At 40.2% G+C, this 18,600-nt stretch overlaps 1 protein-coding gene across 2 annotated transcripts; it reads right to left on the bottom strand.

The window, feature by feature from the left end:
* Window positions 1–2,408: 2,408 nt before the first annotated feature.
* On the bottom strand, window positions 2,409–17,853 carry galcb (galactosylceramidase b). Of its 2 annotated transcripts, none has more exons than XM_071899143.2 (17): window positions 17,691–17,853; window positions 17,518–17,586; window positions 17,369–17,432; window positions 16,378–16,491; window positions 15,421–15,560; window positions 14,755–14,793; window positions 14,391–14,518; window positions 12,799–12,954; window positions 12,192–12,316; window positions 8,227–8,354; window positions 7,549–7,638; window positions 7,373–7,462; window positions 7,039–7,183; window positions 6,268–6,448; window positions 4,708–4,871; window positions 4,465–4,541; window positions 2,409–2,918 (listed from the first exon to the last, which is right to left on the bottom strand). In XM_071899143.2, the coding sequence occupies exons 1-17, from the start codon at window positions 17,829–17,831 to the stop codon at window positions 2,775–2,777; spliced, it is 1,995 nt and encodes a 664-aa protein (XP_071755244.1). In that variant the 5' UTR covers window positions 17,832–17,853; the 3' UTR covers window positions 2,409–2,774. The 2 variants fall into 2 exon arrangements, with proteins under 2 accessions (XP_071755244.1, XP_071755242.1); XM_071899141.2 differs by lacking the exon at window positions 14,391–14,518 and adding an exon at window positions 13,520–13,650.
* Between the last annotated feature and the right edge of the window lie 747 nt (window positions 17,854–18,600).

The following is an 18,600-nucleotide window of genomic DNA, read 5'->3' as shown; positions in this document are numbered from 1 at the left end:
TCACAAAAAAATGCAAAATTTTATATGGAAAAGGGACACTGGACTAGACATCAGTGTATGCACAAAATTGGACACATGCATATACAGTCTTCATGCATTGTTGTCTCATTGTGAATCTATGCACGTGCACAAGCCTCATGCCCACTCCCACTATGAATGGATTTCCACACTTTGAACATGAATGTCTCGGCCTCCATAGACTCATTCTCGCCTTTGTCTTGCATTGGGAATGTCAAAGCAGCCTGTGAGGGATCTGCATGCAGCCCCTCACTAAACAGGTGTATAGTTCCTATGCACACACATACATTTCCATACACTGTACATGCATACACTCAGACACTAAATTTGCATTCTTTTGTCTAGGGTTTTTGGTGATGTGTTGATTTGCTAAAGATGGATCCTATTTAGTTGATTAATGCATTAGCTGGATTATTTTCAAGAGAGGTTTCTGTTTGTGTGTTTCGGGTTTGTTTCTGATCATCCGCTCTCTCTCTCTGAGGTTTACTTCCTGCTTCAGCATTGTCATGGAGGCGCGCCCATGAGAGTGTTGCTGAGAGGCCCTGGTGATTTCAATCAGCCTTATTGGGAGGAGACCAAGTGGACTGAGGAGAGGGGGGGAGGTTGTAAGGGAGTTAAGTTGTCTGTTTGATTGTTTAGGGGTTAAATGTATAGTTTGGGTAAAATGTTTATATGGTGTTTTGGAAAAGATTGTGTAAAGATAAAATGTTAAGTACTTAACATATGTATATATTTTTGCAGCTTTTCTTGTAAATATCACCCCTATTGTATTTGCAGTGGTTAGACACAGGGCATTTATATACTGGGGGGGTATTCAGTTATCGGGGTGGCTGGTTGTGGGTAGAGGGGAACCCTTGTACCTCTGTATTGCTGTTTTGTTTTGTAAATATAGCCATGTAAAGAATGCAGTAAACGACAGAGTTTTGATGAACTTGACCTCTGAGTGGATGCTGTGCTTCTTCCTCCTTGTTGTACATCTCAGTAGCCGCTGCTATCCTGCAGTATGTAAGGGGTACTCCACCACCGAAACCTTACACAGCCATTGTATCATTACGCTCAGTCATTATGCTCCGCTGTATAGCCTATTGTGAGCCATAATAGCCTATTGATTGTTAACAAGTGTAGGTCTAATTTGCCGTGTGATATGTGCGTTATTGTTGCACAATAGTACATGATTTAGGTGATAATATTGGAACTGAATTGAAGTGGCATGAAACAGAATTGAATTCCATGAAATTCCACTTCTAAGAGAGGCTGTCTTGACTCGCTAAACATTATAAATCAAACATTATGAATCAAATAAAAGACAGTTAAACAAATCAAATACATTCAATCATAATGTATGGATTACGATTACGTTATGCAGGATCAATTCTCAACTCATTTCCATTTGTTAATAAAGAAAATGTGAGTGTTTTATGTTCATCTGTCATTCTACACATTTTTCTAGTATGGCAGAACTAAACAAAAGTTTATTTGATAGTTTAATTGTAAATGTAAATAGTTGAAGTTACATACTGTACATGAAATACCACCTGAAAGGTAGGCTAGCTTTAACATTTTATGATATTCAGTATTGATAATATATAACATTGCATGTAATCTCAGATATGTGGTAAGAAAAAAACAAAAAAAACATGGAATTTCACAGAATTTAATTGAATTCCATTCAGCCTCCTAAAATTCCAGTTCAATTCCAATTCTTTTGCTGTAGGTCTTTTCAAAGTTCAATTCCAATTCCTCAGCTGAACTGGAATTGAGTTAATTCATGAATTGAACCCAACCCTGCACATTGCTATGACTTACAGTTGTCATGTTGTAAAATGTGGACATGCGCACGTTCTCACAGCACTTTATTATAGAAATTCTGATTTTTGTGTGGAAAGTGGCTTATGCAGTTTTTGTGCACGTGCATCGTTTATATATCTGGCCACTTGCAGCACTGCAGCTAGGTACTACTGGAAACTTTTATCCAAGACCAAAACAAAAAGATGCATAACCTGGTATAAAAAAAGCAACATTCAACTGTTCAGATATCTAGTCAAAATATGAATACTATGTAGTTATAGTTTAGTATAGGACTAGTATAGTATGTTTCCCAAAGTGGGGACCAGGTCAAGATCAAGAATAGTTACATTTCAATGTTGTTTAATTTACTAGAAGTTAGCCCAGTGACAGAAGGGGTTTGTGGCTTAACAAGCATCTCTTTAGGGATCCTTGACATGAATAAGTATGGGAACCCCTGTATTAGCTTAGAGTGCTCTTGGAGCTCAACACTACCTACTTGTTTGTCTTTTTTTCCAGCCTTTCATTCCAGTGAGGTAGGTCAATTGTTGCCCCTACTACAACCATGATGTGAACCAAGTACAACAAAGCTAACACTTCATTTTGAAAATACTTTATTGCAAAATAATTGAAGAACATATTTTTTTAATCAACAATAAAACACAAATCTAAAAGACTTGATCATCTCAGACTCTAAATTTCAAAGTGTTCAGTACATTACAATATCAAGGCAAAATATTTTACTGACTCAAAAAAATAATAAAATGTGCCATAGATGCTTTTATAAAACTTTACAAACCTTCCCCTTACCCCTTCCCATAAACAAATTCTAAAACTCTGATTATTTCTTTGGGACCAAAAAATACAAGCTATCACATTAAAGGGTTAAACAATGCATTAATCAAGTCAATAAATTAATCAAGGCATATTCACAGCATGGCTTCAGCAACACAATCATGGTGTCAAGTCAATCATTCTGCCTCCACAGCGAAGTTATCAAACTGAGCCAGTTCGAATGAGTGTGTTCCTATGGCTGCCCAGCCGTTCTTTGGTGTCAGCACCACAGCATTCTTCCATAGTGGATATCCATTCAGAAATCCTGAGGCATACTGGCCCTGGAGGAAAGACATGATCAAAGTGAGAATGGTTTTACTGCATAGACTCAGTGTCCACTTTATTAGGCACACCTCCTCATTTAGACAACCAGCTCATTCTTCCAGACAGTGAGACACACGGCTGGGACTCGGTATGTAAAGCATTCAGATGGGGTCGAGAGGTTCAGTTATCATGGATTTAGCCTATACTGCGAGCAACATGATCAACAAGTCACTGGAAGTTCATTCATCTCCTACAGAGCTGAGCGACCAGGGAAACTCGGCCAATGTGGGGACGCTCAACAGGCCGAGAAAAGTTGGCCACAGCTGAACTTTTCACAGTCATCAGCTGTCAACAGCCAATCAGATTTCCATACTCCCTTGTTTCCCTTCCGATGTGATTTCCTTTCACGAAACTAAATGGCCAAGAAGTTGATTACAGCCGTTCAAAGCTTCTCAGTTCTCTACAACTTTTATTTGAAAGACTACAGGAATAAGCATCCATCATTATGGTCGATAGTAAGCTCGGAAGTCATTTTATAGATTATAGATAGGTTTGTGTATTTTCGATTACTGCTATGTAATTAGTGCTTGCTAGATAGCCATGTTAACTCATCAAAACAATCATGCAATCAGAGCTCCTGGCCCCGCCCACAATTGATCAGAATAGAGTGACACATCAACCAAGTTGCTCACAGTGTGAATGCATGTTCGACTAAATGTTACAATGGCCAAGATGCATGATTTAAGCCTCTTTGAACGTGGTAAGATGGATCACACAAACAGCCAACCTTCTGGGATTCTCCACACCACAGTATCTAGAATTTACAGAGAAATGGTGCTATAAAGAAAAAACAACTCCAGTAAGAACACCTTGTGGATGAGAGAGGTCAGAGGAGAACGGTAAAACTGGTTCAAGCTAATACAAGCTCGGTACAACAGTGGTGTGCAGAAGAGCATCTCAGAAACACAATTGATCCATCCTGGAAGTGGATGGGCTAAAGCAGAAGACCATGCTGGCTTCCCCTGCTGTCAGCTAACAACAGGAAGATGAAGCTACAGTGGACACATGATCACACATGATGGCAGGGTAGCATGAATCCTGCATGGTGTCAACACTACAGACTGCTGGTGGTGGTGTAATGCTGGGGAATGTTTTCTTGGCTCACATTGGGCTCACTAGTACCAATGGAGAATCATTTGAACACCACAGCGAACCTAAGGTCCAGTCTAGCAGTTGTCAAATGGAAACTTCTAGCAGGATAAAGACGGTTCAGGAACATGACAGCGACTTGGGTTCAGTCCACATCTCAACCCAAGGTGGAGCAGGATGTTTGTAGCATGAATGTGCCGCCAAAAACTCTGTAGGTACTGTCAACACAGACCAAGATCCTTGTGGAATGTTTCCAGCACCTTGTTGGATCCAGGCCTCAAAGAATTCAAAAAAGCGGGGTGCTACTTAGTACTGGCTAGGTGTAACTAATAAAGTGGCCATGGAGTGTATATCTAGCTCCGTTTAAAAAAACTTTAGAATTACTAAAGATCAACAGAGGAAGTCTGTACTTACTTTTACTGTGAGTGTTAAGGTGTGCCAACCATACGCTCGGGTGCCAGACTGCCCCTCTGCAAGCACAGTCTTACCAGCTATTGAGGAAAGAAGAGCACAAAATAAATCAACAGTACACCAATTGCTGATAATGAGACAATGACAATGAGAGATTACCACTTTCCCCCCCATTTACTTTAAATATGTACTATGCAAAAAAGTACAAAGCTTAATGAAGCAGAGGGCGATTAGAGGGCTACTGACCAAGGTCATTGGTAACTTTGTAGGTGCCGTCGGCGAACACCCAGAAGAAGACTCCCATGGCGCTGCGGACCGACTGGCCTCCTTTATCCACTCTGGCCGCGAGGAAAACACCGCCGGTCTTAACGCTCTCCATGAAGACATCACACGAAACTGTCAGGTTCTCCCTGAAACACAGCAACATAAAGAACGCACACATGAAGAGAAATCAGATGGGGTTGTGTATAACTCGGTGGGTAGAGTGTGGCATGAACACAGCCAGGGTTAGAGGTTAAAAAGAAGTAGAGTTCAGATTCAAAAGGGATATATATTTTCCATACAGTTACAGCCCATTTACTTCTGTCTACATCTAGTTTACATTTCCCCCAATCATTTTGCAATGCAGGCTACATGTAATTCAATTACTTGTTTTTCACTGTTTTTTTCATTGTTTTTAAAATGCAAACTTTACAGTAGGGGTTCTCAAATATATAAATAACAGGGACACATATGGAAAAATTCTTGTTGTACTGAATTATCTATTCTGTGAATGCTATGAATACAATTGTTATTCTTGTACATTTTCTAATTGGGATTATTTTAGTTATAGTGAAATTCAACAGTTCCTTATTTTGCTGGGGGACCCACTGGAATTCCCTCAAGGACCCCTGGGGGTCCCTGGACCCCACTTTGCAAACCACTACTTTACAGTGTCAAACCTAGCTTAAAATTAAAATGTCTGTCCCGGGTAACAAAGATGACCCAAATAAGAATGAATGTGACAATAAAGTTTGTAAGGTGATATGTTTTTGAGGGATTATTTCCTGGAGATTTCCATTTCTTCCTGTGGGTGTGACAGACAGTAAGCAGAGAGTAATGTAATACATGCACTGATATGAAAACATTCAACTCATACACAATAGAAACTTTGACAAAACCAAATGAAGGCTTCATGTTTACTGTGCTGGATTCTCTCGCTCTGTGCAAGTTGTTTTTCATACTGTACAAGAATGAATGGCAGCAAATGGCTTCTTCTGACGGGGGGGGGGGAAATGAGCCTTGGGGTCTGTCTCAAGAAACCAGTTCAACATAGTCAGGGTGTCGTTGCGATAGCTCACTTAAAACCAAAAAAAGTCAAACCTGACTAACATGTAGTAACGTAAACACACATACACACAGGTATCCAAATGTGTAAAGTATGGATGTGTATTCCATGTGTTTACTACATGCATGACAAAACTTTACAGTATTGCAAACTGCTATGCCCTGCACACAGAAAAAGCAAAAGCCACAAGTGTTTTTCATGTATACTATCAGTGCGTAGTTGGTGCTTCGTGTGCTTATTCAAATGATGGTTTGTGTGTACTGTATTGATGCAAAAACACAATTTTTTAAAAGAGTTTGAAGAGTTTTGCAAGAATTGTTTGATTTTGCAAGAGATGTATAATGTTTTGCTGGTTTGGTGTAAGGTTTTGTGGTTAGTGTGTAGAGTTTTGCAAAAATAGCCTATAGTTTCAAAGATAGTGCCTAAGCAATCAGAAAAAACTGTAAGGTGTTGAAATTGTGCAACTGCCATCGCCTCACCATTGGTAGTCGCCTATGACACTGATGGTCTGGTCGGCGTCTGTCGCCCATGTGACGGGCCTCTGGGTGAGAACCTGGCGTAAGGTGAAGACGTGAGGTCCAGGGTCGGTCAGGTTGATGTAGTACTCGAACACCCCAGTCTGGTCGGCAAAGTCTGGAGCCTCGGTGAAGGGAGGGTTGGCTAATGGAGGTTAGAGGGATAGAGAGGGTGGGAGAAGAGGCGGGAATGGGACAATAAAGGCCTGTTCTCTTCATCTCTTGGTATCTAAGGACAATGGTAAGGCAAAAGCCGTTGGAGAGATATAAATACTCTACTAACTGCTTGGAGATTTGTGAAGGTTCACAGTTGATTCTTCAACATCACTCAGGATCACTTCAGGATGTAACACATCTAAATACACGTTCCCCACTGCGGCCCTGATGTAGAATTCCATGACTTTTCTAAGACTTTCCATACCTAAGTCAGAGAGCCTCCATGACCTAACAATGTTCTTCATTCTTGGTTTGTTAATTGTTTTTCTAAAGGGGTGAACAGTCTGGTTTCCACTCCACTTGGGCTGAAAACCATCTAAGGCAATGGAACAAGTTGGAAAATACATTCTGCTATATTCCTGTAAATTGACCCATTTGTCAATTTCCCTGATATCCCCCAACTTCTACAGAGAACTTTGAGCATTCCCCGACTTTCCCTCTCTGGAATACACTGGAATTCTATGACCAACGGAAACCCTGTAAATAGGTGAAGTTCTCTCTTGTATGTGCTGTACTTACGAACATTAAAGTCGTCCTTGTAGACACGGGGGAAGCGAGCAGAGGGAGGTGGGTCTGGGTATCTCCCTTTCAGGCCTGTTGTAATGGTAGTTAATGTATAAACCTCGTCTTCAGCCAGACTCAAGATGAACGAGCCATCCAAAAGCTGGAACCATCATAAACACGTATAAAGACATCAAAACTTTACTCGCATAGTTTTATAAAACCTTGTTAAAAGTTTTGTGGCTCAATGTGAACTTTCCACGGAGGAGAGAACTTGCTCAAAGCTTGAATCTCGCTTTCAACCAACTTCCAAACCCAGAGTTGTATCAAGCTGTCACATCTTGTCTCTTACCTTCAGCGGAGTGAGTTTTTCGAAGAAGGAAGGCTTTTTCGTCTTGAAGTCAAACTTCGACCGCCATACTTGGAGTGCCTTGATGGAGGCCTAGGAGCAACGAATACCCTTGAATCAGACGAAAGTATCAATCGTTACCTTTCCACAGTTTGATGGAAGATCGCAGAGGAACTTACAAAGGATCCCTTCAGCTGGAAGGTTGCATTCTGGGAGGTCACATTGTAGGCTGGGAGTGGAGGCCTAATGCAAACTGAATGATCGTGAGTCTGCAAAGGAGATGGAAAAAAAGATCATGTATCTCATGTGCTGTTTTAGTGTTTTAATGCAACATTGGTCTCTTTAGGTTAATAAATGGGTAGATATTACTTTTCAAATGAGAAGGCATTACTTCTGTGATACATCTTACTGGATTTATACAGCCTATATAATAACAGCAAAAGAAGAGCCAGATATACAGGAGGTTCCTTTTGTTCCTGGTTTCATAGGGGCAAGGAACACCTCTAAGAACCAATTTCTACAGAGTGCTACTAAATAACTGCAATCAATTGTATTTTCCTACAAACCCTCAGATTTATATGAGTAAATTCCAATTACTGGGAAACTTGGGTTTTTTTCTTGATCAATGAGCTGTCTCCAGAACAGCTAAATACCAGAAGGCTAAGCTTATCTTGCACACTAAAACTTTCACTGAAAATATAGTTCTGTTGTTTTAAACTGTCTCCTTGGGAAATATAGCTACACACTAAAGAAATTTACGAGGCAAATTGTTTAAGGAACTGGAAAATATAAATGTCTAATTACAGTGCCAGGAAAATCAAACCTTATAAGAAAAAAAAATTTAAAAAAAACCTTGCCATGGTTTCTATAACAACAGTGAGGTTTCCTTTGCCGTCAGTCAGGGCAACGTAACTTCCACCTTGTGCTAGATGTCCTACAGTCTGTAGGTAGGTCCATCCTGGCTGGGTGAACTGAGTGGTGTGGGCTGGGAAGAAGACAATATAATACAACATTTTACCACCAATATTTCCTCCATAAACCATTTCTTAACTCACTTGTTCATTAACATCAGTTGCTTTGCTACATTAGCCTGCTGCCAGCTAGCTATCAAAGCCAAGACTTTGATAGATTTGTTCTTTTTGTCCAATGGCAGAGAGTTGAAAATGCTTAGGCCCTACACAATCATAGTTTGACGACACACTCAGAGTCTAGCTAGCATTACGTAAGTCGGCTGTCACTAGGGTTGGGTACCGAACTCGGTACTTTTAAGGGTTCCGACCGAATTACGTCGGTACTACCGAGTACCGATTCACGTTAAATCAATCAGTGCCAGATTTCGGTACCTGAGAGCGCATCTGGGTGAGAGAGTAGAGAGAAAGAGAGAGAGCGAGACTACGAGAGCGAGATTACGTCACCCCTGCACCTTGTTCAACACAGTCAGGGCAATGGCAAGCCGAAAGCGGTCCCAAGTGTGGTTACACTTTTCAAAACTTGACGCAGACAACGCTCGCTGCAATATTTGTGATGCGAAATGCAAAGCTGGCCATGGCAACACATCTAACCTGAGGAAACACCTGGTCAAACACAAAATATTTCTAAAAGCTGAAGAGTGTACCGTATTTGATAGCCTGAAAGCCAAGTCCCCCACAGCTAGGGTGACCACATTTTCAAACCCCCAAACCGGGACCCTTAAAGTGTACCGCACGTTCATGCACGCGCACATGTATGCGCTTGTGCACACACCATAGGCGTTTTCATCAGGATGGGGGACAATTATTTCAGCGCTTAGCACACCTAGTGACTGCACCTTTCAACACCATGGACAGCGCCTCAGCAAACAAAAAAATATGTTTTGTCTCCAAAAATCCACCAAAACATAGTTTATTTGAAAACTGTATAATAACACTAGTAAACACAAAACACTGCTAAGCCACCGCTTATGGCCTTCTTAATATGATCTTTTATGTCGGCATTTCCACTGTGCGCGACCGAAAATGTACTCTTGCAGTGTGTGCAGAACGCAGCATTTTCGTTGCCGGCTACTTCACGAAGAAAAGAGTAAGCCTTCTGGAGGTCTTTAGAAAAGACTGACTTTCTCTTCGGCATGACAGCTAACCGTTAGCGTACTGACAGATTCTGTCAGACAGAGCCACAAGCGTCAAAGGCTAGCAACAGCCTTGACAACAACACATTGATTGATTGACACATACAGACAAATCAGTGTTGAATTCAGACACGTGGTGCATTGTTTATGTTTTTTGATTGGATTAGGTAATAATGAGCGGACAGAACATGATAAACATCTATGTAAGCGCTGAAAGCAAGTATAATACTATTATTAGTATTTTAATTGTGGTGAAAACCGGGACCGGGGACACCCATCTTGAAACCGGGACAATCCCGGACAAACCGGGATGTCTGGTCACCGTACCCGCAGCAGCCGCAGCTAACGTTAGCAGCACGCCTGCAGCCAGCGCCGAAGAAGTTGAACCCTCCATGGACAACGAAACTTTAAGTGAGGCATCGACAACTTCATCGACATGTTCAGCTAATTAATTAGCTAGTTGGATAAGTTGTTGTTGGAGATAACTGGGCTTTTTTCATTGTCTTGGCTGACGTTAGCTTAGCATTCTTACTAGCGTTATCATTATCATCAGCTTGTGAGTCGTGTTGTTTACACTCTTGCTTTCATTGACAGGTCACCCTGTCCCACTCTCAACCCACCCTCGTGTCACAGTGAGAGCCGCAGAGGTTACACCCTTCACCCTGGGGCAGAAGACGTCGTTACCCCTGGCTATACTTTACTTACTCCTCTTCATCCCCTATGGGACATAAGGCTGCAATGAGCTTCTCCCTGTGCTGTGACCTTGTCGTGGTGGAGAGGCTTGCGTGCTTCTAAGACCCTGAGAGCTATACTGGGGGGAGTCTATGGCTCCTGGTAGGTCTAACCATACCAGATTGGTCTCGGGTGAGGAGCCAGACGAAAGCCAGCACACCGGCCCTCCAGGTTTGGGGGTTGGGCGTGGCGCTAACAACGCTACCCCGCAAAAATGCACTGTTACAGAAACTACAATGAGCAAAACTATTAGCATCAGGCCCCACCCCTGGCTATGCCACCAGCTATGCCCTGGTGGTGACAGACTGTGACAGGTTGGAGGTTGGAGGTTGTAGGGACGGGTTTGGGAGGGGAGAGGGAGGTAGGGAGAGGTTTTATTTTGTGTGGTGTGTAAAATGTTCTAAATAAATAACAATGTTCTAAATAAATAACAATGTTGAAATTGAGAAGTTTGGACTTATTTTTTACAACTGAAATAGTTAAGTACCGAAAAAAGGTACCGTTGGGTACCGGTACCGAATTCCAGGTACCGGTACCGGTTCAAATGTGAGCGGTACCCAACCCTAGCTGTCACCATACACAAACAGAACGTGGTAAATCACATTTAGCACCATGGGACTATACAGAAGCTGTAGTTGTTGAGACATTGGATGCAGAAACGTTAGCATTAGTGTTAGTGATGCTAGTACACATTAATGGGGCTAAAAAGTCTGAATAATTACATGTAGAGCCTTCCAAACAGCTTTCAAGTTGTTTCACAACATACAGTAGATGATAGATACTGTAGAAGAACTTAATATGAGTTTTCAGATTTTTAGTCTCCAATTGTAAAAACTCAGCAAAACAGTGGTACAAGTGCTTTTTGGAAAGGCTCAATGGAGTAATAAATAATCATAAAGAAATAAAGAAACAACCTAGTTAATTTCACAATTGATGTAAAAGTACATCTAAAAATGATGTGGGTGTAATTTCCGGTTATTCTAAGGGGAAAACCACATAACCTCATTTGCATAACTTTGCTGTGTCCTCACGTAACGTTCCATTCAAAGTCAGAAATTCCCAGTTGGTAGGTCGTAATTACAACCTCTGTGTGTTCCAGTGGTCCAGCTCGGGAAAACCAGGGGAGAAATACGGACACCCGCAAGATTTTCTTTGTCCAATTTAAAATAGGAACTACTATTCCCCATGCAACAGCTAATGTCACGTCAAAGATATTTGGCAATGTTAGCTAGCATGTTAGCATAGAGCGTTAGCAATTGTAAGTGAAACTTTACATTTCAAATTTATAGGTTTAACCATTTACCACATTGATGTTTTTGATAGATTTAGGGTCATGCAATGCTGAAGAACACGTGTACTATGAGAATTATACATGTAATAACATTAATAACATGTTATGATAAATATGCTAAAAGTAATGCTGTGCAGCGTTTACAGTGTATGCTGCCATGTTGACGTGGCATCAGACAACATTTGCAGCAGCTAATGTTGCATCAAAGATATCTGTCAACGTTAGCTAGTATGTTAGCATAGACCGTTTGTCTATGCTAACACGCTAAATTGTAAGTGCAACTTTACATTTCAAATTTATAGGGTTAACCATTTACCACATTGGTGTTTTTGTTAGATTTAGGGTCATGAAATAAAAAGTGTACTATGAGAATTAAAAACTATGAAAAATATCTTAAAAGTAGCACTGTCTAGTGTTTACAATGTATGCTGCCATTTTGACATCAGAAACCTTGGGGGTTGAGAAATCTTTCCCAAGTTTCCAGCTTGAGGAGCGTTATATTATACATTTTTCCTAGTTGGAAGTCGGAATTTGCAACATTCCGACATCTCTGGAACGCAGCATTATACACTTAAGTCCAAATTTGTGAATTTCTACTCTCCCCTTTAGGTATTCCTGTACTATCTAGATGCACAGGGATACCAAATGTCATAATTGCGAAATATTCCTCTTAAAATGCAGGATGCTATCCAGACCTGTGATCCAGATGGGAGACTCCACTACATAGTTGCCACTCCAGGGCTCCTCGGCCGTCATCAACCCATCTCGTCCAAATGGCAGTTGCTCATAGTAGCTGGCAACCAGGTTCCAGGATATGGTGCTGGAATAAGAATCATAAGCCTCAGCCACACAGCTGCACACAAGGTTTCCTCTGCATATTAAACTCATTGCCAGTCTAATTTTTCCTGATATTTGTTTCTGACCACGTAAATATGCAAAATATGTCATCATTCTGAATGAATACCCAAAGTGTATTTTCCTTGTATTAGGACTTCAGAACAGTTCTAATAGTCTTTTTTTTTTCTTTAAAAGACTGCTATGTGATCTTGGAGTGTTCAGCCACCCATTCCCTTGTGAAAACACACCTGACTATATAGACTTTGCTGTCTACATCTCTTCGATACCCAAGGAAAACCCAGAAAAGGCAATGCAGGAGTACAATCTCTTCTTCATGATCCAAGGATGTAAAATACACAAGTGCGTGATCATGGAGGGATTATTCCAAATTGTAGCCCTCATCTATTCTTACAATACAATCTCCTACAATACAGTTAAAGTAATAATCTGTGATAGTCTACTTACGAAGTCATGCGTCCGTTGACGTAGTTCTGGTTGAGGATGCGAGCCCAGCAGCCTCCTCCCTCCTCGTCATTGAAGGTGCTGTAGTCCTCTGACGACCACAGCTTCTTCTGGGTCTTCAGGGCCTCCATCACCGTGATGGTGCCGGGGTAGTGGGCCCTGCCAGGTCACACATGGATATCAACTATCACACACACATTTTAAGGGTTTCATTTTTTTTTAAAAAGCTACCATTTTAGAAACAAAAGTAAAGTTTAAGATAGCTGAGAATTGAGTAACTTCCTACAGCAAGTTTAAATGGATGTCTGCAATCATTTGTTGGAGTGGGTGTCACATTTGTCTAATGCAGGATCTCTGATTATAGATTGAAACTCTTGTGCACTCTTGTTCTGTGTGCACACGGCCACAGAATAGGTAGCTCTGCATGAAAACCATACGTGACTGCACTTACATACAAACACACACTAGAAATTCACTTGTTATCACATGCATATTACAAATATTAGTAGAAATCATTTCTTACAGGGATAGATTGCGTGCTCAAATCTTTTACAGATGACTACAGGTTTAGCATTTCCATACAATCACACGTGACATCACATGCAATCGCATCAGGTTAAGTCAGGTTAAGATTCTCAAGGCTGAGAGATGTTACGGTCTCCGAAACGGAGACAAGAGGCCATGCAATACAAGCTTCATTCATGGGCACAGAAAAGGATCCTACCCTATCACGTCTACAGCTTTGCTGAGCTCTTGGTCTAGCAGCAAAAACAGGGTAATGGGCTCCCACAGGTTATCACTGGCTATGATCCTGACCCTCTCCAAGCCACTCTTGTCCAGAGTGTAGCGCAGGAGCTGGTGAACCCAGGCACAGTGGCACAGGGAGACGGAGAGGAGAGGAAGAAAGTGATTGTCAACTAGGCTAGGCTATACAGTATGAAATATTTAAATTGTACAATGGGATTTTTGCATTTTTCAAGGGCTTCAACTTTTCTTGACCTAAGGGTCAAGAAATATATCAGTATAAATTTCAAATCAATGTTTTTTTAAATGACCGCAGCAATATACTGTATATGTCCATCAACTTCATACATCAAAGTCAGTGACCTATGCTTATTAGTGACGATGCCATGCTTCAGTGGAAAATACTGTGGCATGCACATGGGCATAAAACACAGCAGCATGCACAATTGCAGCGTATCACGTTACTTTATAACTGAACTATCACTTTTGACTCTCCAAACGCAAGAGAAAAACAGCCACAAACATTCAGCTGTACTTGACCCAGCACACCAAATATGTCTTGTAAGAAGAAAGAACGATTTCTTTATTGCCCAGTTGAGACTTGAACACATGCCTACCTCATGAAAGGGTATGAAAATAAAAAGACACACCCGAAACCAGTGAGCATTTCACCATGTGCATCACATGTTTTGTAAATCAGTTATCAGGCACCAAAATCCCATCCAGTGAACTCAAAGAAAGTTATACAGACGTTGTGATTGCCATTGGGGCAAAGGAGTGATTATGCGGTGCAAGTTTCAAGAGTTTGTTTGTGCCACCTCTGGGTGTGACTTTGAGCCAACTCTACTTACCCAACCACCTCAACAGCATCGTTAAGGTAGGGGTCAACGTTCATAGTATTGGCGACGCTCCAATCGCCGTCCGCCGCGATGATGCCAACATCAGTTAGGCCGACTTTATCCAGCGTGTCCCGGAGCACCTTGGCGACAAAGGATATGCTCTCAGAGGAACCCAGCTATATTTAAAAAGGTTCTTGACTGCTGCGAGTCACACCTACTGTATATCTCTCACGTGGGACAAAACCAAATGTTGGTGGCTGTTTTTTTTTTCACTCTAATTCCCATTTAGGATCATGCTTATTCATACTGTAGTAAAACATTAATTTATTGATTACATCAATAAAAGGACATTGAAAGGTAAAGAGGTTAGGATTACCTTGATGTACTTGCTGTCAAAGTTTCGCTCATTCCAAATCTAAACAGATGAAATTGTATTTCAGTTACATAGCAGATTCCTTTATCTAGCTTTGCTAGATGCTAGCTGATGCTATGAAAAGTGTCCACAGTTGAGACGCTGGACAGATCTTATATAATCGACCTTATTCACACAGCGGCCATTTTGAACACTTGGGGTAGGAAACTCTACCTGGAAGATTATAAAAGTAGCATTACTTAAAAACATAAGTGAGGACAAAATACACATAAACTTGTTACCAAACTAGCTAGCACTCTTGACTAAACAACCACAATTACTTTTTGAATTTGGCTAGGAATTTGGCTAGAATTAGTTAATAAGCTACTAGCTACCAAGGCTAAATTCTGGTAGCTTGCGATAATGAACTAAATATATTACAATGTAAACATATCCCTCTGGATTCTTGAGCTCCATTTGTTTCGAATATGTTTGTCAGTGCAGAATCTGTGAAATGACAATTGCTTGTATGCATCTCGGTACACAACAGTATAGGACAGAATGGGATGGGCTTGCTCTTCCAGGTAGAGTTTTGCATCCCGAGTATTCAAAATGGCCGCCTTCTATAGCTCTACTAGGCATAACAAGGTGCCTGAACAGGGATGAGAAGCAAAGTACACACGTACACACCCCAACATAATCAATATCCAGATTGTGGTACTGCTTTGCGCCAAGGATCCAGGTCACCACATAGGATGCGGTGATATCAGGGAAGTCATAGGGCCAGTTCTTCCCATGGCCTACCCAACCAGGAAAGGCCCATGGCAAACCTGCACGCACACACACACAAACACACAAATGGTTAAAGGTGCCTTGAGTAGCATTTTAAACAGCAATATATCATTGTCAAATTAATAGTACCTTGGTATAATTACCGAAAACAAATGAGACCATGGTGGAGACAATTGGTAGCCTCTATCTCACACCGGTGGTATTGTTAGTACTAGTGTTTCTCAAAATGGAAACCACATTTCCCATAAACCCTGTTCCTTCCTGTCCTCCTTCCCCTCCAAGGAGCCTTTGTCTTTACTGAAGAGGATAAACAGGTTGGGAGAGATTTTTCCATCGGTCTTTCACTCCTTCCTCCATCTGCCATTGCCAGAAACTCTGAAGAGTGTAGAGGCCGGTAGAGGCCGACAATCCTCTCAGCAAAAGTCTGAATTGTTTACGTTAATGTCTCAAAATGAATGTGCTAATGATTTATTGATATTAAAATTATACGCACAGCACCTTTAATGAACAAAGATGTTTTGCATTAAGCTTGTCATGCCAGGGATTTTTAAGCTCATCTCTGTGACTTTTAGACACACACTTTATGTATTAAAACATTAGTTCATGTTTTTTAAGGAGTCTTTCTGATATATCATAAACTTTTAATCCGTCTAAAAGAGACACTTGAACTCAAAAACCAAGACTTTACACATAGGTTTCCTCTACTTTTCCTTTTTCAAAACAACTTATGTCCGTCTCGCTATTACATTCTCATGTGATCTTTATTTCCTTTTGACTTATCATGTGTTTAGCGCCTCATGGTCCGACTTCACTACAGTGTGCAGCATTAGCAAGAATGGCAATATGCTCTCTCACCTATTAGTGTGATATTTGGGTTCCTCTTCTTAGCTTCCCTCATAAGCCACCACTCGTAGCCCCGGAAGTAGTTCTCATCATTCTCATAGTGCATGTGAGACGGCTCCGTTCCATCTAGAAAAACAATGATCGCATAACATGAAAGTAACATATTTTTAGCATTTAATTTATCCAGGGTGCCCACCATGACCCTAATGTAAAAAACTGCTCATACTGTATATTTGGCCAATACTGGCCTTTTATTAATTATTAAAGAATTTCATTAGTTTGGGTTTCAGTGGAGAGTTTTAGTGTCCCATGACAGTCTAAATGCTGTTTCAGAGGCTTTTACACCCTGATAAGAATAATATTCTGGGGGAAACACTGAATACTTGGATTTTTTTGGCATGAACATTTTCAAAATTAAGATATTGAATATTGTCACAAAATACTGGCTATTAGCAGCTTCAGTCCAAAAAATATTATTATCAGTTGCAGCCTTCAAAAACCCATATTGGTCAAACCTTATACTGTACTACTATGTTAGTCTGTTAGAGGTCTGTTGTCCTGCACTACTGTACTGTACTCCCCATACTCTTTCCCATACCAGGAAACAGCAATTATCGGCATACATTTACATAACGCCACACAATCATTTACATTCTATTTCATTGCTTTTATTGTTCCATTCATTTTACTTTTACTGTTTCTACTGCTTGTTTTAGATTCTATTTGCGTTCTTATATTCTATGTTTCTTTCTTTCCTCGCTGTATCCTATTACTTTTGCTGCTGCAATGGCCCTCAAAGTTTCACTTGTACTCCACAACAGTGTAAAACTACTGGGATCCTTTTCTGTAAAGGCACCCAATGCTAGAAGTTTATTAATTCTGACCATAGACTTATTACTGCCTACACTGTAGCTAAGCGCAGTGACTGACCTCATCACTACATGATTGTATCACATGACTGTAACTAATTTCTTAGTTACTTAGACTATTGCACAAATCTCACCAGTCGTTTGAGCGTCCCCTCCGATTTCCACCTTCAGTATGTGCAAAGAGGCTCCAAAGTTAGGCTGGAGATTTCAAAAAGGAATAACAGTGAGTTTCCAAGTATTAGACGGAACTGTATGAATGATTTGGCCATGCATTAGGTCATACCTTGAAGAGGTAGTCTAATATCTGGCTGCGGTATGGTTCGGCATAGTTGACCAGTAAACGAGACGTTGCCTAAATGAACCAGGAGAAAGATAATACACGATAATGATAATACAGATATTCAACCAACTGTGGACTGTAACGAACCAGGAAGTAGATGACCAGACTAAACTCACCCCTCCACCGCTCAAACCTCCAATCCCGTCAAAAACTCGCCCTAATCCCACTTTGTCGTCCAGGACGTAGCTCTGACATGAGCAGAAATCTAATGATATAAACAGAAATAAAGCGAGAACTGCAGCCAGTCTGGGGATCATCCTGTTAAACTAGAATGACTGGGACGCGGGCGCTGCTCCCTGTCGGTGATCATGCCTCCTTTATGTCACGTGACAGCTGCGCAATCATGTGGCCTCAAAATAAATCAACAAATATTTTCAAAATAAACAGCTCTTCAAATAAAATAAAATCAAGTTAAATAAAATAAAATAAATTAATTAAAAAAACTAATTCAAATAAAATAAACATATTTTTGAACAAAATTAATTTTCTAATAAAATAAAAATGACTATTTTCAAAAAATATTTTCAAATAAAACAGCAACTATTTTCAAATAAATGAACTTGCCTGCTGAATCTATGCTGTGGATTTTTTTTGTTTTTACTTTTTGTGTTCAATTTTATTAATATTATTATTTAGTTATTATTATATTATTAATATAAGTGTTATTATGAATAATAATATCACATAAAATCAAATAAATCAAATTAAAATAAAACACATATTTTCAAATAAAATAAAAATAAACAAATATGTTTGAACAAAATAAACACATTTTCAAATAAAATAAAAATAAATATTTCAAATAAAATAAAGTATTTTCAAAATAAATATTTTTAAATAAGTCACTTGCCTGCTGAATCATATGCTGTGGATTTTTTTTCTCACTTTTTATATTCAATTATTATTATTATTATTATTATTATATTTTGGGGGATTCTAGGGAACTATGCAATGAATCTATTACTATCATAAAAGCAGGCCAATCAAAAGATCAACTCTGTGGAACATAGTGGTTGCTGTGGACCA

This window comes from Centroberyx gerrardi, chromosome 17, assembly GCF_048128805.1.
Source record: "Centroberyx gerrardi isolate f3 chromosome 17, fCenGer3.hap1.cur.20231027, whole genome shotgun sequence".
NCBI lineage: Eukaryota > Metazoa > Chordata > Actinopteri > Beryciformes > Berycidae > Centroberyx > Centroberyx gerrardi.
Note: the sequence above shows the minus strand (reverse complement) of the source record. Positions and strands in the feature narration are given on the sequence as shown.